Below are 25,629 nucleotides of genomic sequence, written 5' to 3' on the forward strand. Positions count from 1 at the left end.
TATGTTGATTATTTTTACCACTCATATAATCATTTCAAAATGGGAAAGTCTGTATTTATTATAAACATGTACATATTTAAAAGCCATTTGTATTTCATATTCTTTCTTTTAAATTATTTTTTTAAATTTTTTATTTATTTTTGAGAGGGAGAGAATGACAGAGAGAGAGAATGAGAGGGGGGAGGGTCAGAGGGAGAAGCAGACTCCCCGCCGAGCAGGGAGCCTGATGTGGGACTCGATCCCCGGACTCCAGGATCATGACCTTAGCCTAAGGCAGTCACTTAACCAACTGAGCCACCCAGGCGCCCCTGTATTTCATATTCTTCAACCATTTTCCATTGGGTTGTTGGTGTTATTGTTTGCTAGGAGCACTTTATGTATTAAGGAAATTAGCCCATTTCCTGTTAAAATCGTTTTTCCCCCAATCTATAATTTGTTTTTGACCTAGGACTGTGTTTTTTTTCCCTTCGATTTCTAAAAAATTCATTATTATTTCTGCTAAGCATTTAAAATCATTATTAGTCATTATTAGTTTTTTTCATTTATGGCTTCTGCATTTTGTGTCATGCTCAGAAATATTTTCTTTACTCCAAGATTATAAAGCATTTGATGTGTTTTTCTGGAAATGTAATGGTTTCTTTTTTACATATATATTTAAACTTTTGGTCTAATTTTGGAAAGTGCTTCTGGGAAGGAGTGTGGTGAGAACCCAAACTGCTTTTCCAAATAGGTTACCCCGACTCCATTTCCCGCGGAAGCCACTCTTGCCCCTACTGACTGGGCTGTCTTTATCACACGCTGGGCTCTTGAGTGTGTGGGTCTGTTTTCAGACTCTGCATTGTCCCAGCTCACTCGGACTCCATTGTCTTCTTTGCTGAATGTGCCAAGACCCCGTCTCCCCTCGTTAAAGTCGGGAAAATTGTCCCCCTAGAATCCACAGCTGAGGACCCGAACATATTGCGTGTCATAGTAGTTCTGCATGACACGCTATGACAGGAAGGATTCTGAAAGCTTCACTGTGTGTCCCCCTCCCCTTCCCTTGGATAGTCACAGCGCCAGGGGTCACCTGTGTTGAGACTGAGTGCTGGTTGTTCAGTAGCGCCTGCCCATTGCACGTAAGGGATAAACTGAGGCAGGCCGTTGTTCACCGTGGGCTCCTCAGGCCGGCCTGACCCGCGGGCTCTGTGCCTGGGGGATCACCTCTTTCTGGGTGGAGTGCCCCTGAAGGGCTCACCGTCAGCCTCTGGGGTGGGGGTCAGACCATGCACAGCAGTGATGGGGGGAAGCCAGTGGTACATTCCAGGATGCGCCCCCCCCTTCCTTTCTGCTTGGTATGGCCCATGGGCCAGGCTGCCTGGGAGAAGGGCCAACTTTCGGTTCTCCATTTTGTGGATTTTCCACAACACATGTGTTCGCACCCGGCAGCAGCATTCTCCTGCTGCTCAGCAGACCCCCGAGCATGTGCACCCTGGGCAGGGCGCCCCCCGGCTCCCCGTGACACCTGACCTGGCACAGCTTAGGCCCCCGGGTCCCATGGTCCGGGCGTGCCCGGTACCCAGAGAGCCCCCGGGACACAGCCGGGCACGGGCGCCTCTCTGGGGGTCAGGCCTGGGACCTGGTGTGGATGCTGCTCACCCCGGGGCCGTGAATCCCAGACTGGACTTCACGTGGGGTCCCCAGCACCCGAGGGCCAGGCCGTCCACCCTCCTCTCCTTCCCTCTGGGGACCCTGCTTCCCCGCATCGTCCCCAATAGACTGAGCTGGTGGGACCCACTCTGCTGCCTCTGTCCATCTCTGCCTGAACTGCAGGGCCCCCGAGATTCCCGAGGAGGCCGGGGGTTCTGTTCCCTCCACCACAGTGGCTGTGGCTATGAGAGGAGCTTTGCCCGGCAGGGCCCAGATGTGAGATGGGGCCTCTGGCGGGTGCCGCCCCTGAGGACCCCGAGCACCCTGACCTAAGGTGTGGGCGCTCCCACAGGGCAGGTTCACGGTCGGGGTGCGGGGCCGGCCTGGGAGCTGTGGAACTGCATTGGAGGGAGTGCCAACCCAGCATCAGGGTCCCCTTCCATTTCAGAGCTCCTGTCTCAAGCCCAGTCAGTCTTTATGACAACCCTGGGTCACCAGGTTGCTGTCCCCACTGTCTCCACTTACAAGGGAAATGGCTCAGGCCAATTTGCTCCCAGAGAAGTCCTGGGACCCCCGTGGGGCTTATGCCCTGGGCTCCCATGGTGCTCAGATAGCCTCTGGACATGGGTGCGCCCCTGCCGGACAGTGAGCTCCGTGGTGCTGGACCCCAGCGCCTGGCACCAGGCCACCCACAGACCAGAGCCACCTGTGTGTCCGGAGCTGGTGCTGGTGAGACCTGGGGCGTCAGGGCCTGGCTGCTGTCACTCGGCTCTGGGGCCGAGCCAGGGTTCTCCCTGTGGAGACCACAGAGCCCAGTGGAGCACCTCTTGACCCTGTGTGAGAGAAGGGTCTGGAAGAAGTTCCTCTCCCTCAGCAGGTCGAGTGGAGACCAGGGGACCGGGGGCCTGCCGGAGGCTCTGTGGCCTGGTCCTCCCACGGCCACGGCCTCCTAACTCAGTAAGGCCCGGTGGGGTTCCTTCTTTTTTCCCATTAGAAACAACGCAACAGTATACAGACATGCTAGATTCCCTAGGGGTATTTTTGGGGTTCCTTTTTAGGAGTGGAATTGGTGGGTCAAAGGCACCACATTTACAGTTTGACAAGCAAGGGAGGGTAAAACTCCATGGTGCCTCCAAAATGAGCTGCTAATATCTTAATGCAGCTCTCATTATAAACAGGACTCCTGTGTTCACTCTCCATGTCTATTTTAAACATTTATATTTATTTTATTTTTAAGTAGGCTCCACACTGGGTGTGGAACCCAACACTGAGCTTGACCTCATGACCCTGAGATCCAGTCCTGAGCTGAGATCAAGAGTCAGATGCTTAGGGGCGCCTGGGTGGCTCAGTCGGTTAAGCGACTGCCTTCGGCTCAGGTCATGATCCTGGAGTCCCGGGATCGAGTCCCGCATCGGGCTCCCTGCTGGGCAGGGAGTCTGCTTCTCCCTCTGACCCTCCTCCCTCTCATGTTGCTTTCTCTCTCTCATTCTCTCTTTCTCAAATAAATAAATAAAATCTTTAAAAAAAAAAAAGAGTCAGATGCTTAGGCGCCCTTCTTCGTATTTGTTTTAAAATTTTCATCTTGAGGGCGCCTGGCTGGCTCAATTGGTGGAGAGTGTGATTCTTGATCTCGGGGTTGTGAGTTTGAGCCCCCGTTGGGCATAGAGAGGACTTAAAAAATATTAAAATTTTCATCTTGGAGTACTTTGGCAGCATGGAGTCCCATGTACCCTTCACCCGGTGCCCCTCGTGGATAGCTCGTCAGAAGCAAGAAATTCACTTGTGCACATTTGCATTAACTGCACTCCAGACCTTAGTCCAGTCTCCCGGGCTCCTCCACTAAGGTCCTTCTCTGTCCCAGCACTTGTGTAACCATGTTGTCTCACTCTCTCAAAATCTAGGACACTTCTTCGGTTGTTCCTTGTGTTTCATGACCTTGACAATTTGGGGGACTGCTCAGGTATTCTGTAAGATGGGCTGAGGTCAGACAAGGGTTATGGGTTTTGGGGAAGAACACAGAGTTGAGAGAAAGTAGAGAGTTGAGTCTTCCTGTCATCTCCCATCAAGGGTCCCTGACGCTACCCAGACATCACCCTGAAGTTGACCTTGATCTTGACCAACGGCTAAGGCGGGGTCTGCCAGGCCTCCCCACACTCAGGTCATTGCCCTCCCCTTCCCTGCTCTGTTCTTTGGAAGTGAGTCCCTGAGTCCAGCCTACACTTGGGGGGGAGGGGTTTATTTAGAAAATAATTTTTCAGGGCGCCTGGGTGGCTCAGTTGGTTAAGTGACTGCCTTCGGCTCAGGTCATGATCCTGGAGTCCCGGGATCGAGCCCCGCACTGGGCTCCCTGCTCGGCAGGAAGCCTGCTTCTCCCTCTGACCCTCCCCCCTCTCATGTGCTCTCTGTCTCTCTCATTCTCTCTGTCTCAAATAAATAAATAAAATCTTTAAAAAAATAATAACAATTTTTCATATAGAAAAGCATAAAAAAGAAAGGACGCATGGCCTGTAATGAGACTGCTTGGTACCTGCTGACATTTAAAAAGAAGAACAGAGCGGGGCCCCTGGGGGGCTCAGTTGGTTAAGCCTCCTACTGGATCTCCGCCCAGGTCTTGATTTCAGGGTCCTGAGTTCAAGCCCCACATTGGGTTCCATGCTGGGTGTAGAACCTACTTAAAAAAATTTTTAAAAATAAATAAAAAGAATAAAAGTAATAAATAACGCATGGGTTTCAAAAAAAAAGTCGAATGGTATAGAAAGTATTATTAAAACTATTAAAACCAAATGTAAAGTCTTTACTGTCTTAAAAAAGAAGCTAGGGCCATCCCTGCATGTCTATACACACGTACATATGTTCACGTATGTTCACGTACACACACACACACTCACACACTGCAGCCTTGGTTCTGAGCCTGTCCTGTCTGGGGCACCTTCCCTGTGGGCACAGGGGCCTGGGGCATCTCTGCTCACCTGTGGCCCCCAGGCCTGCCTCCCCTCTATAGCCAGTGACTGCCCCCTGCCCCGCTCTGGGCTTGCAGCCGGGTGAGTGCCCTCCTGACCCCGTGAGTGCCACCAGAGCAGGGTAGAGACAGGAAGAAGGGAGGGACCGGCTGCCACAAGTGCTCGGGCCACCTCAGTATTTCCCCCAAACTCTCTGCTGTCTCAGCTTTGCCCACTTTTCCAGCCTCTGCCAGCGTTGATTTCCTCATCTGTGAAATGGGGGTGACAACTCAAAGGGTCATAGAACAGAGTAACAAAACAAGGCAGAGGTGAGCGTGGGGCGGGGAGCAGCGGGTGCTGGGGCTTGTACACACGCGGGCTGCTCAGGGTGTGAGCACGCACGTCCCGTGGGTAGAACACAGGCCCCCATACAGGGACTCCTGCCTGCAGACCGGCCAGCATGGCCCACAGATGCAGTCCACAGGCCCGAGATCCTGATAATCGCTGGGAGGCATGTCTTGTCCGGAGCCATGCAGCCTGCTGGGGCCACCAGGATGGCAGCCCTGACCCGTCTACGCACACCCTCTGCCCATAGGAAGAAGGCGCATCCTTAGCCATCACCCCATGTCCCTGTAGCAGCCCTGAGTGCAGCCCCCTGCCGCGCCTGCTGGAGGCCCCAGATGGGGCTGCCTGTGGGGCGCTTCTCCCCACCCCCTTCCTCCACCCGGCAGGCCTGTGCCCACCCACCCAGCCATGCCCTTTCCTGACTCCCAGCTGCCCTGCCCTAGATCTTGAGCCCCTTGAGGGCACATTGTTGGGGGGATCGCTCTGGGCACAATAAACATCCCTGGAAGCAACAAATGGGTCCTGGCCTCTTTCTTGTCCTGCTGCTTGCCTCCGTGCCTGGTGTAAGCTCGGGGTGGGGGGGCCCAAGGTGCTGCTTGCCTTGTCTGAACTTGGGAGAGCCTCTTCTGTGGCCTGGGCACCACCTATGGGCAGCGGGGCGCCTAAGGCCCCTGAGGGCTGCTGGGGAACTGGGGACTCGCCCAGGCGGCTCACCTCCGAGACCTTCAAGGGCACAGGGCACAGGGGGCCCAGCCCGGCAGGAATGGTGACTGCAGTGCCCGCCAAGTGCCCACTTGGATGGTCCACGGCCTGGAAAAAGGGACTGGTCTGTCAAAGGGGCGGGACTTTGTCTGGGCAGCCTTTAGTCAACACTGTGTCTCTAGCTCTTCCCTGTACAGCCACGTGCAGGGTGGGGGCGGGGGGCCCAGACGGGAGCAGACAGGGCAGGAGGCTTGCGGGTCGGCTAGCGGCCAGCGAGGCGGCAGAATGGAGAGTCGAGGATGGGGCCGATGGGGCCGGGGTCCCGGCCGCTGTCCACACGCAGGCCGGAGCAGCTGTGCTCCCAGGAGGCCGCTCTGGCCATCGCTCGGCCCCCCCAGCCAGCCTAGGAAGGGGCGGGGCCGTGGTTGCCGCGGAGAGGGCCACCCTGTTGTCCCACTTCCGCGTGACCCCGGCCTCGGACTTCTGGCTTGGCTGACCCCGGCCATCTGCGCCCTCCCCATTGAGCTACCTGGCCCGGACGTCCTCAGGGTTCCCACAGGCCCCACTGTTCCCAATCCGAGTCCCAAGGATCCCTGCCCAGCGGCGGGGAGCGATGTTCCCAACCCCGTGTATTGGCTGGGCCGGAACGCTCTGCCTCGCCCAGCCCTTTGCAACCCCGTCCGGCTCCTCTTCCCGACCCCCAGACCCCGCTCCTCTCCAGCGGACACCGGCCCTCCCCACCCCTCGTGGGGTGCGCGCAAGTGACTCCCGAGGGGGGCGCAGGAAGAGAAACGAACGCAGGTTCGCCGGACCCGGCTGGGCGGGGCGCCCCACTCCTCCCGTGCCAGCCGCGGGGCTCCGGGAAAGGCGAGGGGACTCCCGTAGAAGGGGCGAAGGCGCGAAGGGGAGCGCGCTCCAGCAGGGCCCAGGTCAGGGTAAAGGAGAGGGGGAAGGGTCGCGCACGTGGCCGGGGGGCGGGGCTGGCCGCTTCCGCACCCCCACCCGGCCACGTGGGGAGCGAAGCCCTCCCCCATCGAGAACGGGGGCGCGCCCGGGGCCAGGGTGGAAGCGTCCGGGGAAGGGGCGGGCTCCCGCCGGCCGCGCGCCCTGGCGTGGGGTGGGCGCGCCCGCGAGGGGGCGGGGCGCGCGCCGAGAGGGGAGGGCTGCGCCGGGAGGGGGTGGGGCCGTCCTGTGAGGGAGGGAGGGGCGTGCCGAGATGGGGAGGGGCGCTCCCGGGAGGGAGGATCATACCGGGGAAGGGCGGAGCTTGCCGGCGTGGGGAGGGGGTACTCCGAGAAGGGCAAGGGGGTGCGCGCCGCAGGGACCGGCGCTGGGGTCTCCGGCTAGGGGCCCCGCGTGGGCACGGCGCGCTTCGAGACGCAGGCGGGGACGCGCTCCAGGGCCGGAGTGGGCGCGCCGGGGGCGGCTCCTCCGGCCCAGACCCCGCCCCCGGCGGCCGCGCGCGGCTGGCAAGGCGGCGGAGGGCGCGCCGGGCGGGGGGCGTGGCTGCGCGCCCCGAGGGGGCGTCCTCCGGGCGGGGCGGGCCGCGGCCGCCCCCGCGGGCTCCGGTGCGTCAGGGCGCGTCAGGCGGGGCGGGGCGGGGCGGGGCGGGCCGAGCGCGGGCGGCGGCGGCGGCGGCGCGCGCCGGCCTCCTCCTCCTCCTCCGCCTCCCGCACTCCAGCAGCCGCCGCCGGCCGGACGGGCACCGCTCCCGCCGCCTCCTTTCAGCCCGCTCGGCCCACGCCGCGCGCCCTTGCCCGGCATGTCGGCGGCCGTGGCGTGCGTGGATTACTTCGCTGCCGACGTGCTCATGGCCATCTCCTCGGGCGCCGTGGTGCACCGCGGGCGGCCGGGCCCCGAGGGCGCGGGCCCCGCCGCCGGCTTGGAGGTGCGCGCGCCGCGCCGCGAGGCCGCTCCGCCCGGGCCCCCGGGCCCGCCACCTACGCCCCCCGCCGCCTCCGGCCCGGGCCCCGCCGCCGCCGCCGCCGCCGCCGCCGCGCCCCACCTGCTGGCCGCCAGCATCCTGGCCGACCTGCGCAGCGGGCCCGGCGCCGCCCCGGGGGGCGCCTCGCCTGCCTCCTCCTCCTCGGCCACCTCGTCCCCGTCCTCTGGCCGCGCCCCCGGCGCCGCGCCCGCCGCCGCCAAGAGCCACCGCTGTCCCTTCCCAGGCTGCGCCAAGGCGTACTACAAGTCCTCACACCTCAAGTCGCACCTGCGGACACACACAGGTGAGCCCCGTCCTCCTGGCCCGCGCGCGGGTCTCCTGCGCCCCTTCCCCCTCCGGGACCCCAAAACTGCGTGGCGCGTGGGGGGCGGGGAGGGGGGCGCGCCCGGGCCGCCGCCGCGCCGGCCGGGAGGGCGGGGCCTCGGTGGGTGGGGCGCGCGCAGGGGGCGTGGCGGCCACGCGGTCGGGCGGCGCGCGGTTGGCGGGCGAGACGGTGGTGGCTGCGGGCGCTCGCCGGGCGCGCGGCGCGACGGGGTCCGTGGGCGGAATCGGGGCTCCCGGGCCGCCCCCTCCCCCCTCGGCTTCGTTTCCCTTTTATTTCCTGTCGCGTTCGTGTGTGGGGAGTGGATGCCGTGGTTGGAGCACGCAGCTCTGAGATGGTTCTGTCTTCCCTTTTCCTGCCTCAGTTTCCCTATCTGTAGAGAGGGAGGAGGAGCCGCGTCGCCGCCTCCGGGGTGGCAGCGACGATTCACCCCAGAGGGCAGCAGAGCGCCTGGCGCGGGGGCCGGGGTGGGAGGCGCCCCACACGGTTTTTTTTTCCGTATGAGTTTTAATAAGGCGGAGGGCGGGGCTGAGAGTGCGGGTCGAGGCCTGAGTCTGGATGCGGGAGTGGGGGGCGGGTTTGAGAGGGGCCCCTCGAGGGAGTCAGGTCTCCTCACCGCGTTAGGGGGCAGGGTTGGGGGGAGGTCAGTGACACTTGTCATCTCTCAGTGCCCAGCTGGGGGTGAGGGGATGGCTAGGGGAATCAGGCGGGGGCACAGTCATCACCCTTAAACTGTCACCTCCTCCGTCGCCCCCCTCGGGGTACCGCCCCCAGAATGCTCTCCAAGCTGGGAGTTTGGGTTGGGGGTCAGGGGAAGGTGGGTCTTGCTGGCTGGCCTGGGCTTGAGTACTGAGGGTGGTCTTCCCTTGGGGAAGGGCAGAGGAGCGGGGGAGGGGGGCATCTGGGTACAGGCAGTGAGGATGCACTTGGATTCCGGCTCTGCCACTTTCTAGCCCGTGACCTATGCTGGGGTTCAGTGTTTCGTCTGTGGAAAGGGCGTGAGGAGTTCTGCCTTCTGAGGGTCACTGGGGGGGTCACGTGCAGCCGTGGCGCTGTGGACACACTCCTGTTGTGGAGAGAGTGTGAGAAAGCAGGCTGGCCCTAGTGGTGTGGTGGGGATCCCATGTGGGCAGCCCCAGGCACCCTCCTCCCTGCTCTTCGCGCTCTCCGTCTCCTGCGCAGTCCCCATCCCTGTCCACGGGGACCTAGAGGCTCTGCCCCACTTGTGAGCACAAGACAGGATACGCAGCCAGGGCCGACTTGGGGTGGGGTCTGCATTTCCTCTTGGGGCCACTGTCCTTCCCTTCCCTGAGCAGCCACTAGTTTTGTTACCCACATATGAAGGCAGTGAGGTCTGCGGGTCTGTGGGCAGGACGTCTGGGGTCCATGAAGATGGAGAGGCGCCTCTCTGGGGACCAGAGGGGAGATTCCGCTCTGGGTGTGGAGCTGGGGTCTGAGCAGGTCCCTGGCTCATTCTAAGTGAGTTTGCCTGTCTGAACAGCAGGGGTGCTGTAGTGGAGAGATTGTCCAGAGAGGGACCCCGTTTCTCCCACTCTCGTGCTCCTACACCTGTCCTGTCACCAGCCCTAGGTCACTGTTGGATGGTGAGGCCCCAAGGGCCTTTTGGACCCCCCCCAGTGTACTGATTTGGTTTTTCTTCTTTTCTGGGTCAGTTGAAGGGGGCAGCCAGGCCACCTCCCGCCACAGGTCCCAAGAGACACGTCTCCAGGGCATCCTGGAGTCCTCTGGAGCCCCGATATGCCCCCAAGCAGTGGTGGCCGCCTCTCTAGGCCGGCAAGGGGCGGGGGGCACAGCAGGATGTCAGTATTGCCGTCCACCTTTTAAATGAGAAATTAGGTTCACAAGGCCCAGCTAGGGTCGGGGGAGTGTCCCAGTGAAGGGTGCGAGTAGTGGGTGGGGTCGGGCAGGGTGCCATCCCTGATGGATCCCTAGCTCCAGTGGGAGCTGTGACTCTGGGTGTCCTGTCTCAAAACCCTCCTTATAATATGGCCTGGGAACCCAGAGGGCACAGCTCCTGGACGGACCGATGGCTCCTGAGATTGGAAATCCCTCACTTAGGCACCCTTGGTGTTCTGTCTCCCGAGGGTTTCGGACACCTGTGTGCTTGAGACTGCTTGTTCAGTGTGTCTCCGCGCCCCCCCGCCCCCCGCTACCCCCCCACCCCCCCGGACCACAAAGCCGAGCTTAGTGGCTGTGCAGAGGCCTTTAGCTTTCCTGGCTCCTAGTAGAGGGCGATGCCGCTGTTAGGCCTGGCTTGGGGGTGGGGAAGCCAGGCTTGCCCCGGCTGTCCCAACCAAGGCTAGCTTGGTGTTGCCCTTTGCCAGGGATGGGCCTGGGGACAAATGTGATGAGGAATAGTAATTACAAGTCAGCTGGGCCATCCCCAGAGGGCCTTTGGGAGAGAATCCGGCCTTCCCCTGCTTTGCCTGAGGATCAGTCTTCCTCCCTGTAAAGAGAATCCCAATCCCAGCCTAGCTCCATTTTACAGAGAAGCAGACTGAGGCACGGAGCAGGATCCTGGCCAGAGTTGAGTGTGGTACCCCCATCATCCCTGCTCCGCTTGGCATAGGGGGTGGTGAGGCTGGGAGGGCCACCCAGCTGCAGGGGCAGGGCTGTCCCGTGGTCCCCTGGGTCTGGCCTACAGCCCCAGCATGGAGCTTTCCCGTGTGGGGTGGGGAAGGACTTTGGAAGCTTCAGGAGAAGTTGACGCCGTTGCTATGGATACGGAGAGTGAGAGGAGAGATGGGGCGGGGGCGGGAGGAGAGACTGGCTGTCTACTCCTTGCTCTCCCAGCCTCCATATCCGGACTGTTCCCCTGCCCCAGAGTCCCTGGTGCCGAGCAGGCGGTGAGCTGTGCCCCTGCTGGGGTCTCGGCTCCTTCCTGGCAAGAGGGAGCTCAGATCCAGAAGTGGAGTTTCTAGGCCCTTCCCCAGGGCACCGCGGATACCATTCTCTGGGGGTGTCCTGGGCACCGTGGGGGTTTCAGCAGCATCCCTGGTTGCACCCACTCAATGCCAGAAACATCCCCAGTTGTGACAGTGACATGTGTCCCCTGGGGGAGTTGCAGGATCACCCCCAGGTGAGAACTCCAGTTTTACTCTAAAATCCTGTCTCCTTAAGTTTGAGGAATATTAGGGGCACCTGGGTGGCTCGGTCGTTGGGCGTCTGCCTTTGGCTTGGGTCAGGGTCCCGGGGTCCTGGGATCGAGCCCCGCATCCGGCTCCCTGCTCGGCGGGAAGCCTGCTTCTCCCTCTGCCACTCCCCCTGCTTGTGTTCCCTCTCTCGCTGTGTCTCTCTATGTGAAATAAATAAATAAAATCTTTACAAAAATAAAATAAGGGGCACCTGGGTGGCTCGGTCGTTGAGCTTCTGCCTTCGGCTCAGGTCGTGATCCCAGGGTCCTGGGATCGAGCTCCGCATCGGGCTCCCTGCTCGGCGGGAAGCCTGCTTCTCCCTCTCCCACTCCCCCCGCTCGTGTTCCTTCTCTCGCTGTGTCTCTCACTGTCAAATAAATATCTTAAAAAAAAAAAAAAGTTTGAGGAATATTAGGTGAGCATCTAGCGTGTGCAGGGTACTGTGGGGACATCCCAGTCCCTGTGCTCTGACACCCTGGACCCTTGGGAGGGGGGTGACAGCAGCAGTGATGGAGGAGGAGGTCTCTCAGCTGACACCATGGGGTCCTGTGGGGCAGGAAGGGGTGTGTCCCAGGAGAGGGGACCGCACCCTGGCTGCAGGGGATGGGGACAAGGGACCTGGGGTGTGAGTTTTGAGGATGAGGTGGAGGTGTGAGGTGGGGGTCAGGGCAGGTGAAGGGTTCCATTTAATCCCAAGGGCAGGGTGGAGAGTGGGCAGGAAGGCAGGCCCGGCTTTGCAGAGGAAAATCCGTTTATGGAGCAGGGATTAGGGTCCCGCGAGAGGGGTTGAGGAGGGCAGGCTGCCCGCATGGGAGCGAGAGGGGTGGGCCAGCCCACAGACTGGGTGCAAGTGAGAAGCCCCGGGACACGGAGAGTAGGAGGTGGCTAGGGTGAACCCTAGTTTTTCTGAGTAGCCCAAGGGGGCAGGGTGGGGGTGGTGGTATTCTTGGCTGAAGAGGCCCCCAGGGGAGAGGCACATGGGGAAACTGAGGCCCAGAGGGGAAGTAGCCACCACCCTCCCAGGGCCGAGAGGACAGCAGAGCTTCCCCCCCTTCCCCAGGCAGAGCCGTGAGCTCCTCTGAGGATGGGGGTGGGGGGTGTCAGGAGACTGGTGGCTTATGGGGGGGCAGGGTAGGGCAATGCCAAGCCTGAGGGGGGGCGGGAGTGGCCAGTGAGCTCCACCTGGCTCCCCCCTCCCACAGGGGGGAGAGCTGCTGGAACTGGCTTCAGGTGCTGGTGCTGTGACCAGGCAGTGGGGGAGGTCCCCCAACATTGTGGGGGGTGATAACCACCCCCCACCCAGGCTCCCTGATAAAGGTGGCCCAGATGGCCCGGGAGCTGGCAGATGATACCAGCACAAGGAGCCGGCCTCCCTCGGAGGGAGGGCGGGGAGTGGGGGCCGCCCTGACTTTAACCCTCGCCCAGTGCTCTTCCAGAACAGCAGGTCTCCCGATGACACGTGCTGTGGGGAGGGGGGGCTGTGAGAGTGGTTACCCCTCACCCCCAGGCACGAAGAGCCCCCGGGCCAAACGGGCCAGTCTGGGTGGGAAGCTAGCCACCTCAGTGTGGGTCTTCAGGGAGGAAGGAGGGATGAGGGGCCGCGGGGGGCCGGCCTTTTAAATAAACGGTAGTGATACCACCTCCCTGGGCGGGTGGGGGGGGCGGTGGACAAGATGACGAACACACCATCAGCTGCTGCTGCAGCCCGCAGCCTGAGCCTGACTCTCTGGACCTGTGGTCTCCCCGCAGAGTATGCAGTGTGCACGGCATGCTGGGCCTGTGCCGGCAGCTTGACGGTCAGGTGAGGGGGCAGATCTCACACCTAGGAGATGCTAAGCACAAGGATAGAGAAGCCGAGAAAGGGGACGGTGGAGTGCACCAGTTGGGTAAGGAGAAGCCAATATTATGGGTGACGGTATACAGGGAAGGGGCAGAGTGACGTGTGGAGAGATTCCAGGCAGCGGGAACATGGTGGGTAAGGATTAGTGAGTGGGGCTGCAGAGAAGTCGAGGGAGGGTGAGGGGTCAAGGTAAACTCTTTCAGCTTTGATCTTGGGTCAGGGAATAGCTCTGGGAGGTTGTAGGGCAGAGCACAGACTGGGTGGCTCAGCCACAAGCTGATGGGCTACTGCACTAGTCCAGGCAAGAGCTGGGTCTGGAAATATTTTGAAGGGGTTAGGGATGGGATTTGCTGCCAGGTACCAAGCAGGCCAAGATGAGGGATGGAGATGGCCAGGAGATGCCTGTCTAAGCTCTGGTGGCAACAACAGAGCAGTTGAAAGGGGAAACCTGCAGGAGGAGTGGGGGATGTGGGGGTGGGTAGGTGGTAAGCCTTGGGTTTGGGGGGGGCAGGGCCCAGGGGGGTATTTAAAATCACAGCACGGGGCCGCCTGGCTGGCTCAGTCAATGGAGCATGTGACTCTTGATCTCAGGGTTGTGAGTTCGAGCCCCACAATGGGTGTGGAGATTACTTCAAAACTAAGAAAGAAAATCACAGACTAGTGGAGCTTCCCATAGGCAGCAGACTTTGTAAAGCCATCAGAGTAGCCAGCTGGAGGTGGACCCCATGCCCTGCTTTCCAGACCTCACCTTCAACTTCTCCCCTTTTCTGCTGCACCTTCACAACTGTTCTTTGGGTTATTTTTTTTTTTTTAAGATTCTATTTATTTATTTGACAGAGAGAGACAGTGAGAGGGAACACAAGCAGGGGAAGCGGGAGAGGGAGAAGCAGGCTTCCCGCGGAGCAGGGAGCCCGATGCGGGGCTCGATCCCAGGACTCTGGGACCATGACCTGAGCGGAAGGCAGACGCTCAACGACTGAGCCACCCAGGCGCCCCATTTGGCTTCTTTCTGGACTTGTCGGGGCATCTCCGGGAAGCCCCTGACCCTCCCTGCCATCGGCTGCAGCCCCAGCCTTCCCTAGCTCTCCAGGAATTCTCCCTCACCTGGGCCCCTCCCCCCTGCCTCTACCCAGTGGGTGGGCATTTGTGCAAGGGTCAGCTGCCGGACACACCTCTGTCCCTACCCCAGGGATGACTCAGGAGGTCATGGTGAAGGTTAGTTGTCAGAGCCCCGGGGTTTGGCCCCTGTCCCATGAAGTCCAGGCAGGCCAAGCTGTCTTGGCCCAGGAACCACCTTCACATTACCCTCTATCAGGTCTCCAGGACCTCTTGGCCTCCATTTTTCTGAGCCAACATGACACTGTGGTGACTCCAACTGTCCCCAGGTCACCCCAGCCCGGCCCAAGTCAAAAGGTCATGTCCACCGGCTCCCCGCCCACCACATCTTCCCCCACCCGGGTTCCAGTCCGTTCTGGAGCAGCGGCCCCTGCGGCCTCCTAAGCGCCCCCCACCCTGGCTAGTGGACCGTGGGAGGCTGACAGGGCCTGCTATCTTGCCGGCATTCGCCCATCATTGTGGGGGCGGGAAGCCTGCGCACCCGAGTCCCCGCCACCCACGTGTGCACGTGAGCTCCCCAGCAACTGGGTGTGGGGCGGGGCTGGCCGGCCTGCAGCCGGCAAGTCGACCCCAACCCCCGCCGCCCCCGCCCTCGCGGGAGCGGGACCACGTGAGCGAGGCCGGCTGGGCTGTGGATGTCCCTGCCGCCACCGAGCTACGAGCTACGTGCGGCAGCTGTGTTCCCGGCGGCAGCACGCGCCCTGCCCCAGTGCGCGCTGGCACCGCTGTTGCAACCTGCTTATTGCAAAGTGGAACTGCGGGGAGGAGGGGAGGCTGGGAGGCGGGTACCAGTCCCGCCACCGCCCGAAATGGGGAAGTGAGCCAACTGCGGGGCGCGCCAGCAGCGGGATGGCCCCCCCTTCCCTTCTGCTTTTCCCCGCCTGCGCCCTGCAAGATGGCGACAGGACTGCATGCCCCTCGGAGGGGCATCGCTCCCCCAGGCACCGGGTCTGGCCTAGAGCCAGCAGCCCCGCCCCCCAAACCGGACTCCCTTCCCCCAGACTGCAACCCTGGGGGCCTGTCACCTCCAAGCACTCCACCGCCCGGGTGGGGCGGGGGTCCTTTCCCAGGCTGTTTTGAGCTCCGTGGTTCTGTAGAGGATGTCTCTGCTGAGATCCCTCCCCCTGCCTTTGGGATTGTTCAGGGAAGGGTGCAGCCCCAGAGATTTGCGGTCTGCGAAGTCTTGGGTACAGATGTGTAACCCCCCCTCCCCCCGGGGTAGGTGACTCCGGCACACCTGGATTCACAGCCTTCTGGGGCATGCCCGCCTGCAGCTGTGAGAAACCCACAAGAAATCTTCATGGGGGGGGCTTGCTGGACCCACCTCCTCCTTTGGTTTTGGGGGTGGCCGGCAAGAAGGGATGGGGGAGGGGAGGTTTTAGTCTAGCTCTCTCCTGGGCCACGGGTGATGGCAGGAGCCCCCTCTGCCTCTTCTGACTCCTACCTCCTCCCAGCCCTTCACCCCAGGACAGTCCCTTAGCTTTCAGAGCAGAGATGTTCCTGGCTCCCCCCACAGCCACACGCCTGTCCCGTGGTCCTTCCTGCCGGCTCCTGGTTACCTCTCCTCTGCACTGGGCCACCATCGGTCCTGTTTGGGGGGCCTTTCTCAGACCCCAGGCCATGCACCCCTCTTCTGGGTGTGTTCCCTGACACAGGGTCAGCCTGAATCACCACAGTGCCCAGCCTGGGCCCGGTGTGTAACCCAGGAGGTGACCACCCTGACCCCGCCGTGGCTGCCCCCGAGGCCAGCCCTCTCCCTTTGTACCTGGAGCTCCATCCAGTGCCACAAAGGGTGTCACAGGGGTGTGGGCGCCACGGCTCACGTGCCCACATTCTATCCACACCCCCACCACACACGCACCCTCCAGAACTCTGGACGAAACAAGGGCTGGGAGTCCAGGGTCCCAGGTACCCGGCGCAGGGCGCAGGGGTGCAAGCTCCGGGATCCTCACGGCCCCTTGGCGTGCGGGGATCCACGGTGGACCCAGCCTAAAGGTGGGGCCCTCGGCGCTCCCGGGAGATGCTGACCATGCTCGCTGGGGGTCGGACTAAACCGTTCTGGGGCCGACACCCCAGACCGGAGGGGTGGGTGCGGACGGGCGCTTGGGGCTGGCGGCGGCTGGTCGGGGCAGGATGGGCGAGGCCAGCCTGGGAGGTGGGAGGGGTCTGCGGAGGAAGTTGCCGGGTGGCGGCCCGCCCCTCCCCTCCCCTCCCCTCCCCTCCCCGTCCGTTCCGCGGGGGCGGGGTGAGGCCGGTGGCCACGACCTCCAAGCCCTCTCCTTCCCGGCGGCGCTGTGACCTGCGGGGGGGCCGTCTCTGCCAGGGCCTCGTGCCCTTCCCCACCCTCTGCCGGGCTGTGGGGTTGCAGGTGGCCCTGGGGGACCCTTCACATGTCCCTCTACCTCTAGAGGGGCCACAAGGGTAGGTGGGTGGACCGGGCATGGGAATCTGCCCAGACACCACCCCAACACAACAACGACTTTGCGCCCCGGGTGGTCATTTTCAAAAGGTGAGGGTTACTGGGGTCGCGAGCACCTGGGAGCCTCTGGTATGTCCCCCCCCCCCAGCGGAGGTGGGGACAGGACCCATTTGCATAGGGAGAAGCCCCTGCAAAGCCCAGCATGCCTTGGGAGCGGGCGCGCGCGTGCGCGTGCATGCGTGTGTGTGCGGGCGCGCGCGCGTGTGTTCTGTACACCAGGAGCTCTGTCTCCGAGGCTGTGCCGTGGGAGTGGGGGCGGGCCTGGTAGAGCTCAGCCTCTGCGGGTTCTACTTTTAACCCATGGAAACTGCTCCTGGAATTACTACAAGTTCCTAGGAAATAAAGGGCAGGAGCGTTCATTAGGGGTGTCGTGAAATGAGTGGGGGTTTTCTTTGCACATTTACACGTTTTAAATTCACACCCAGAATCCCGCCTCTAGAACCAGGTGGGCGGGTGGGGAGGCAAATGACCAGGATCCTGTGGGCGTCCCCCAGCGCTGACTGTCCTCTGTCCCCTCTGCCCAGGCGAACGCCCCTTTGCCTGCGACTGGCCGGGCTGCGACAAGAAGTTCGCGCGCTCCGACGAGCTGGCCCGCCACCACCGGACGCACACCGGCGAGAAGCGCTTTCCCTGCCCGCTCTGCTCCAAGCGCTTCACCCGGAGCGACCATCTGACCAAGCACGCGCGCCGCCACCCCGGCTTCCGCCCGGAACTGCTCCGGCGCCCGGGCGCCCGCAGCACCTCGCCCAGCGACTCGCTGCCCTGCAGTCTGGCGGGCAGCCCCGCGCCCAGCCCCGCGCCCAGCCCGGCCCCCTCTGGCCTGTAGGGCCCTGGTCCAGCCCACCCTGCCGCACCCCTGCTGGGCCTGGGCATGGAGCACCAGCAAAACGCCTGCTGTCCGCCGCCAGGGGCGGGCCACGGACGACAGCCAGCGTCCCCGACACTGGACCGGGGGTGGCCCTTGGGAGGGGTGGCTGGGGCCCGCGTCTGTAAATAGCCATGTTGGATAACTCTCCTCCCATGTGTTAAACAGGAACCCCAGGTGGGCGGCCAGCAGGCGCTCCCCTACCCCCATGGCCACCTCCCTGCTTTGGAGAGGGTGGATCTGGGGGGAGCGGCCCAGGAAAGGGGCACCTAACCAGTGCTCAGACTCTGCCCCCCCCAGCCCCCCTCTCCAGGTTGGGATGATGTGTGCAAAGAGCCATAGATGAACCATGGGTTACCCCGGCACCCCCCCCACCCTGCCCGGGGCCCCTCACCCCACTGAAAGCCATTGGAGATGTTCAGGGAACTGGGGTGCGGTCCCAGCCGCCCCCATCCGGGTACTCAATCTCAGGTGTCCACAGGTTCTGCCCTGCCACCCAGCTCCCCAGCAGTGGGGGCAGGGTGGAAAGGGGGGAGGCAGGGAGGCGGGAAGGCAGTAGGGTCCAGGTTTTGCTCCTAAGACTGGGATAGGGAGGGAGAGAAACGGGTTCTTCCAAAGAACATTTTGACTCACATGGAGGGGAGGTGGGTAACAGGCTGCAGCTGGGGCAAAGGCCTCCTTATTTATTTTCCTCTGTCTCTGCTGGTGGGAAGGAGGGGGGCAGTGAGCTGCCCCTCTCTGGGTGGGTGTGTGAGTGTGTGAGTGAGGACTGCTCCTGTCAGTCGAGTCCCCAACTTTGGCCTTCCACAGCATCGTGTGACAATCAGTCAATCCCTCCTGTTTGGGACCATGACAGCCATCGAGCATAAGGCACCCCTTCCCTGCAGGTGGAGGTGTGGCGGCCGGCTCCATCCTGCCACCAGCCCTTCTTCCCGGCAGGTACCCCTGGTCACATGGCCCCTGGACCAGAGGTTGGGGTCCTGCTTGCGAGGGCAGGAAGCATGAGGGCTGACGCCTGCACCCCATGGGATAGCTCGTTTTTTTGGACCGGGTAGAATATTTTTTCAGGCACCAATCCCTTTCTTGACCTGGGCCCCATGGGTGGTCCGTTGTCCTCAGGGGGTGTGGGTGTTGGGGGGAAGGTCTGCGTGATCTGAACTTAGCGTAGGGAGGGGTAGGTGCTGTGTGCTCTCCTGGCGTATTCCCGCTGTGGCTTTGGTTGGGTTTCATTTTGGACAGGGACTGAGGACCCCCGCCCTAGAATGGGAGCGGACCCAGGCTCCCTGTCCCAAGACCCTGAAAGGATCCGTGTCCCACTGTTGGCTGCAGGAGGTTTGTGACACCTATGTGTGTTCCAGAACCTTCCTGTCTCCCCATCGGGGTCTGGGGTTTTGGATGGTGTTGTTGTGGACCAGACCCGGCCTGGCAGGATCCAGGGATGGGTCCTGGGGGTCCTGGGGAGGAGGCCAGGGAAGCCCTTTTGGAGCTGGACTGGGAAGGGTATTCTCGCTCAGTCTCTGGGCGGATCCTTGCCGGGCTGGTCCATCTGTACCCTAAACCCTCCTTTCCAGCAGTGTTGGTGAAATGCCTTAGTCTGTGGGGGCAGGCTGGGGTCCCATTTTCCCCTGTGTCTTTATGGACGTCCTCTTGATTGTCCCATCCCTGGCTGGTGCCTCTCCACAGGAGGTGGACTGTGGGTCTGAGGCCCCAGGAAGCTGAGGACTCCTCCCTGGCCCCTCCCCAGTGTCCAGGGGCCTGGAGAGACCTGTGCCCCTCCTCCCCCAAGGAGCTCGAGGTCATTGGGACCTGGTTCCAGCCACTTAGCTGGATGGGGTAAGGGGGGAGGGCCCCGAGGGACTTGTGCTTTCAGGGGGCGCCCCCACTTCCCCCTGTCCTGCCTGGCCTCTTCCTTGTATTTAATTAAACAAGCCCTTTTTTAAACCCGACTCAGGTGCCTGTGTGGTTTTTCCCACCTCTGGCCTCCAGCCGGCCCGCCGAGTGCCTGGGTCCCACTCAACAGTGTAGCCCCCAGGTCGCCAGCCTCCTGCTGGGGGCCCTGAAAAGACCCCACTAGCTGGGACACGAGACAAGGCTCCCTCAGCCCTAGGGCCTGGGGAGGGGGCGGCCGCCCCGCGTCACCCACGCCTCGCGCCGCTGCGCCCCCTCCTTCCCGCTCCGTTACCCGGCAACGGAGGCGCGGTGACACGGCGCGCGGGGGCGTCCGGCGCCCGCCGCCTTCCGGCTCCGGGAGCTGGGGGTGGCCGTGCCCCGGGGCTGCTGGTGGGCGTGGCAGCGCTCGTCCCCAGAGGGTCCCCGGACCCCGCTGTCTCCGCGCCGCGCCGGGCTCGCGTGCCCAGCGGGCCTGCTCACGTATCGCACGCCTGCCGTCTGCCAGCTCCCGATTGGAGGGCACTGGGCGGGGGAGCCCCTTCGGGAGGAGGGCTCAACGGCCCGGGAGCATTGAGAAGTTGGTGAGGGTCTTGAACCCCTTTCCTAGGAAATAGATGCCCAGATTCCCGCGGCCTCCAGAGCCCCGAAGGCGGGTGTGGCTCCGGCGGGGGCGCACAGACCCTCCCCAGGGGCTTCCCCGATGCCGCCCCGGGGAAGGCGAAGGCCCCGCCCTCTGGTGGCCGCCCCTGGCACTGCACCGCCGGCTCCCGCCGAGCCCGCCCCGGGGTCCTGCCCCTGCGGCCGCGCAGGTCGCCCACAAGCTGGGCAGGGGGCCCTCGACCTTACTCGAGGACGGCCTCCCTGTTGCATCCCCCTAACCCCTGCTTCACTTTGTCCCCTTTCTACTGGCTTCTGCCGCGCAGGCTCACAGACATTGCTCCTTGGACCCCCGTCCCGCTGTCCCCCTCTGGCTCCAGCTGGCTTTTCTGCCCCTTTGGGCAGAGTCCCTGGAATTCGGGGTCCACGCACGCAGCCCCTCCCGCCTGTCTCTCTTGGACACCATCCCACGTGCTCTGAACTGCTCGAGATGTCCCCTCCTGCCTTGGGGACGCTCCCTGGTCGTGAGGCCTCGGGGACCCCTGACCCTCCCGGATCATTCGCACCCCGGGCTCAGGGCCTCCTCTCGCTTTGCTCCTTGTACGCTCACGTCCCCTTATGTGCCGACGACGCTCCCTGGTCGGACCTCCACTCGGACCCTCGATGTGCCCACTCCCCCCGCCAGGCTGCCCAGTCCCACCTCCCCTTCAGGCATCGGCACCTCCATCTTTCCAGGTGGCAGGCCAAAATCCTTGGGGTCACCCTTGACCTTCACTCTGTCTCTACCCACGTCCATTCCATCCGGAAATCTCCCTGGAGTTCTATCTTCAAAGCACATCCCAAATCGGCCCACTTCCACCCTGTCCTGTGTCTCCACTTAGTCTACCCCATCATCGCCCACCTGGACCGGGGCAGCCCCCTCCACCATGGCCTCCCGGTCGCCCTACAGTCCGTCCCCCTCGGTGGCCACCAGAGGGCGCCAGTGAGCACAGAATCAGGTCCCGCCCCCCTCTGCTCACAGCCCTCTGGGGCTCCCACCTCCCTGGGGGAAAAGCCCAAGTCCTCACCAATGTCCCCAAGGCCCTGCACGACCTGCCCCCGTCCCCTCCCTGCTCTCAACTCCTCCCTTTCTCCCCCTTGCCCACTCTGCTCCAGCCACGCGGACCTCCTCTCTGTTCCTCCAACATGCCTGCCCAGTGCTGCCCCAGGGCCTTTGCACAGACTGTGCCCTCTGCCTGGAATGCCCTTCCCCCTCTACTTTCTTCAGAACTGCTCAAATCCCAGCTTCCTCAGAGGACTACATGGACCACCTCTTCTCTCAGCCTCATACCCTGTTCTACTCCCCCCCCACCCCAGCACTTAGATCATGCTATCTCGGGGCACCTTTGGCTCGGGTCATGATCCCGGACTCCCGGGATCGAGTCCCGCATTGGGCTCCCTGCTCAGCGGGGAGTCTGCTCCTCCCTCTGACCCTCCTCCCTCTTGTGTTCTCTCTCTCACTCTCTCTCTCCAATAAATAAATAAAATCTTTTTAAAAAATCATGCTATCTCATTTCCTTATTTCCTATTATCTGTCTGTCTCCCCCACCGGGAGCACCACCCCCACCAGGGTGGGGGTCTTTCCCCCGTTCAGCAGTGTTTCTAGCCGTGTGTCTGGCGCATAACAGGCACTTGGTGAATATTTGCTAAATGCATGCCCAAGGCCAGTGAGCCTGGATAGAGACTAGGTGGGCTTCACCTCACACACTTTGTCAGGTCAATGCAGGGGACTGCCTTTCTGTTCTTGGTGATGACAGGTGTTGAGGGACCCCTGCATGAGGGGCCCGGTCCGGTGGCTGAGGTGGGGAGAGCAGTAGGCTGGGAGGGGGTCCCGCGTGTGCTCACAGGGGTCCGTGGCAATCACCAGCTGGTGGACCGAGGGTGGCCTACTGTTCACACAGAGCCTGGGATTTGCAGGTTTTTGGTGACATCCCCCCACGTTTTAAACATGGGCAACAGACAAATTTACATCATTTGAAAAACTCCTACTAAAAAAAAAAAAACCCTGGTGCTCAAACACACACACCGAAAACAAACACATGTGTGTCCACAGCCACACAGTCCACGATGCCCAGATGCCCTTCGACAGAGGGCCGGACACACAAAACGGACACACACGGGCATGGCACTCGACCGCAACCAGGAGCGAGGACCCCGAGCCCACGACGCTCAGGGAGGGAACCAGACACAGAAGGCCACGTGGGGTGTGCGTCCACGTGGGTGACACGTCCAGAACGGGCTCATCCACGGACGGGAAGGGGGCTCGTGGGGGCGGGGGGCTGGGGAGGGGATGGCTAGTGGGGATGGGGCTTCTTTCTGGCTTCAGAATATTCTGCAGTTACATAGAGGTGATGGTTGCACAGAATAGTGAATGTACAGAATGCCCCTGAATTTTCACTTCTAAAATGATTAATTATGGGGGCGCCTGACTGGTTCAGTCAGTGGAGCATGTGACTCTTGATCTCAGAGAAATGAGTTCAAGTCCCACCTGGGGTGTAGAGATTACTTAAAAATAAAATCTTAAATAAAATAAAATGATTAGTTTTGTTAATGTAAATTTCCCCTAAATAAAAAAGGAAAAATCCACTTCATGGAATAAAACAGAGGGGAGATGGGCGCCTGGGTGGCTCGGTCTTTAAGCGTCTACCTTCGGCTCAGGTCATGGTCCCAGAGTCCTGGGATCGAGCCCCGCATCGGGCTCCCTGCTCGGCGGGAAGCCTGCTTCTCCCTCTCCCACTCCCCCTGCTTGTGTTCCCTCTCTCACTGTCTCTCCCTGTTAAAAAATAAATAAAAAATCTTAAAAAAAACAAAAACAAAACAAAACGGAGGGGAGAATCTGCCCAGGACGCCCTGTGGGAGCTGCCTCCCGTCTGTCTCTGCTGCATTTCTCATTTTCATCACTGAAGTCTTACCCCAGGTGGCACGCATTAAATGCAGTTTTCTGCCCCCCTTAGAATGGAGGGCAGATTCATTCCTTCACATTGACCCATTTTACAGATATGTGTTGTAGATTCTGTGTCCAGCTGGGTCCTGACCCTGAGATCCCCGGGTTGATGAGGGTGGAATGCAGGCAGGTGTGAATAAAATCCCTACATTGTTGGGAGAATGGGAAGGTTTGTGAGGCTGCCATGGTGGGAAATCCCCAGGGAGAGACGTGACTGTCAAGCGGAGAAACCCACCTGCATCCTTCACTGCTTCCAACCCTCCATGGCTCCCCATCGCCCTCCTGGTTTGGACAACAAGGACCCTCACACATTCACAGCCTCCAGTTGTCTCCTGCCTGGATGCCTGCTCAAGAAAGAGTCGCATGCAGGGGCACCTGGGTGGCTCAGTCGGTGAAGCGTCTGTCTCAGGCTCAGGTCATGATCCCAGGGTCCTCAGATGGAGCCCTGTGTCCGGCTCCTTGCTCAGAGGGGAGCCTGCTTCTCCCTCTCCCTCTGCCCCTCCCGCTGCTCGTGCTCTCTCTCTCTCTAACAAATAAATAAAATCTTAAAAAAGAGAGAGAGAAAGAGTCCCATGCCTAGAAACCCGCCTGCAATATTGTATGCACCCTTGTTAACACTTACTGCATTTCAAACCAGGGACTCTCAGGGTTTCAAACCCTGAGTGCACTCAACTCAGGGTCACAGAGGCAAGGGATCTCTGCCCTCAGGACCCACTGGCTAGCCAGGAGACAGACTTTGGACAAAAACTGAGATTGTGTCCTCTGGAGAGTCATCTCTGACCCTCCCCATCCCACCTGCCTTCCATTGCTGTACTTCTTAGTTAATTAATTTGTAATTGTGGTAAAAATACATAACATAAAATGTTCCATTTTTAACTCTTTCTAAGCACACAGCTCAGCGGCATGAAGCACACTCGCCCTGTTGTGCGACCACCCCCACCCTCCGTCTCCAGAACATTCCATCTCCCCACATGGAGACTGTGTCTCCACAAAGCACGGACTCCCCACCCCCTGCCCCAGCCCCAGCTCTCTGTCTCTGTGGACGGGACTCCTCTGGGGACCTCCTGGGAGTGGGGTCTGCGGGATGTGTCCCTCTGGGTCTGGCTCCTCTCACTGAGCCCAGTGTCCTCGGGGTCCCTCCACGTCGTGGCAGGTGTCGGGGCCCCTTCCTTTCTTCTTCAGGCTGAATAATGACGTTCCATTACATGGATATACCACATTCTGTGTATCTACTCATCCGTTGCTAGATATGGGCTGTTCCCACCTCTTGGCCACCGTGAATCCTGCTGCTGTGAACAGGGGTGTGCAAACATCTCTTCAGGACCCTGCTTCCCGTTCTTTTGGATATACACCCAGAAGTGGGATTGCTGGGTCATAAGGTAGGTTACTCTGAACTTTTTGAGGAACTGCCATACAGTTTTCCAGAGTGGCTGCACCATTTTAAAAAATTTTTTATTGTTATATTAATCCCCATACATTACATCATTAGTTTTTGATGTAGTGTTCCATGATTCATTGTTTGTGCATAACACCCAGTGCTCCATGCAGAATGTGCCCTCCTTAATACCCATCACCAGGCTAACCCATCCTCCCACCCCCCTCCCCTCTAGAACCCTCAGTTTGTTTCTCAGAGTCCATCGTCTCTCATGGTTCATCTCCCCCTCCGATTTCCCCCCTTCATTCTTCCCCTCCTGCTATCTTCTTTTTTTTTTTCTTAACATATATTGCATTATTTGTTTCAGAGGTACAGATCTCTGATTCAACAGTTTTGCACAATTCACAGCACTCACCATAGCACATACCCGCCCCAGTGTCTATCACCCAGCCACCCCATCCCTCCCACCCCACCCCCCACTCCAGCAACCCTCAGTTTGTTTCCTGAGATTAAGAATTCCTCATATCAGTGAGGTCATATGATACATGTCTTTCTCTGATTGACTTACTTCGCTTAGCGTAACACCCTCCAGTTCCATCCACATCGTTGCAAATGGCAAGATCTCATTCCTTTTGATGGCTGCATAATATTCCATTGTATATATATACCACATCTTCTTTATCCATTCATCTGTCGATGGACATCTTGGCTCTTTCCATAGTTTGGCTATTGTGGACTTTGCTGCTATAAACATCGGGGTGCACGTACCCCTTCGGATCCCTACTTTTGTATCTTTGGGGTAAATACCCAGTAGAGGCTGCACCATTTTGTAATCCCACCAACGTGCAATGGGTCAGTCTTACAATCTTTTTATTTTTTAAAAGATTTTATTTATTTATTTGACAGAGAGAGAGACAGCGAGAGAGGGAACACAAGCAGGGGGAGTGGCAGAGGGAGAAGCAGGCTTCCCGCCGAGCAGGGAGCCCGATGCGGGGCTCGATCCCAGAACCCCGGGATCACGACCTGAGCCGAAGGCAGATGCCCAACGACTGAGCCACCCAGGCGCCCCAATTTTTTTTTTTTTAAGTAAACTGCATGCCCAAAGCTCGAACTCACTACCCCGCGATCAAGAGCCGCAGGTTCTACGACTGAGCCAGCCAGACGCCCATTCTCCCAATTTTTCGTTAAGATGTTGGCCTCCCCCGCCCCGGCTGTTGAGCCTCCCCTCGCCCCACCCCACCGACCCTCATTTGTCTGGTTCTACGCAGGTTCATCCAGGGCAGGTCCCGGCAGACAGCAGGCGCTCAGTTCGGTGGGAACCCGCGGGCGCACGGGGACTGCCGCGCGTCTGGGCATCACACTGCCCACAAGCGCGCTTCGACAGCCAAGCGCACCGCGGGGCAGGGGCGAGGTACCGGGAGGGCGCGCCCGCAAGACTCGTCTCGTCCAG

General features: G+C 60.7%; 1 protein-coding gene across 1 annotated transcript; it reads left to right on the plus strand.

The window, feature by feature from the left end:
- The first annotated feature begins 7,233 nt into the window (after nt 1-7,233).
- On the plus strand, nt 7,234-19,280 carry KLF16 (KLF transcription factor 16). The gene is made up of 2 exons (XM_045863438.3): nt 7,234-7,840; nt 16,994-19,280. The coding sequence occupies exons 1-2, from the start codon at nt 7,375-7,377 to the stop codon at nt 17,293-17,295; spliced, it is 768 nt and encodes a 255-aa protein (XP_045719394.1). The 5' UTR covers nt 7,234-7,374; the 3' UTR covers nt 17,296-19,280.
- Nucleotides 19,281-25,629: the final 6,349 nt, after the last annotated feature.

The sequence above is a fragment of the Mirounga angustirostris genome, unplaced genomic scaffold (genome assembly GCF_029215605.1).
Source record: "Mirounga angustirostris isolate CCGP_5_RB_7025 unplaced genomic scaffold, mMirAng1.0.hap1 SCAF_1, whole genome shotgun sequence".
NCBI classification, from domain to species: domain Eukaryota; kingdom Metazoa; phylum Chordata; class Mammalia; order Carnivora; family Phocidae; genus Mirounga; species Mirounga angustirostris.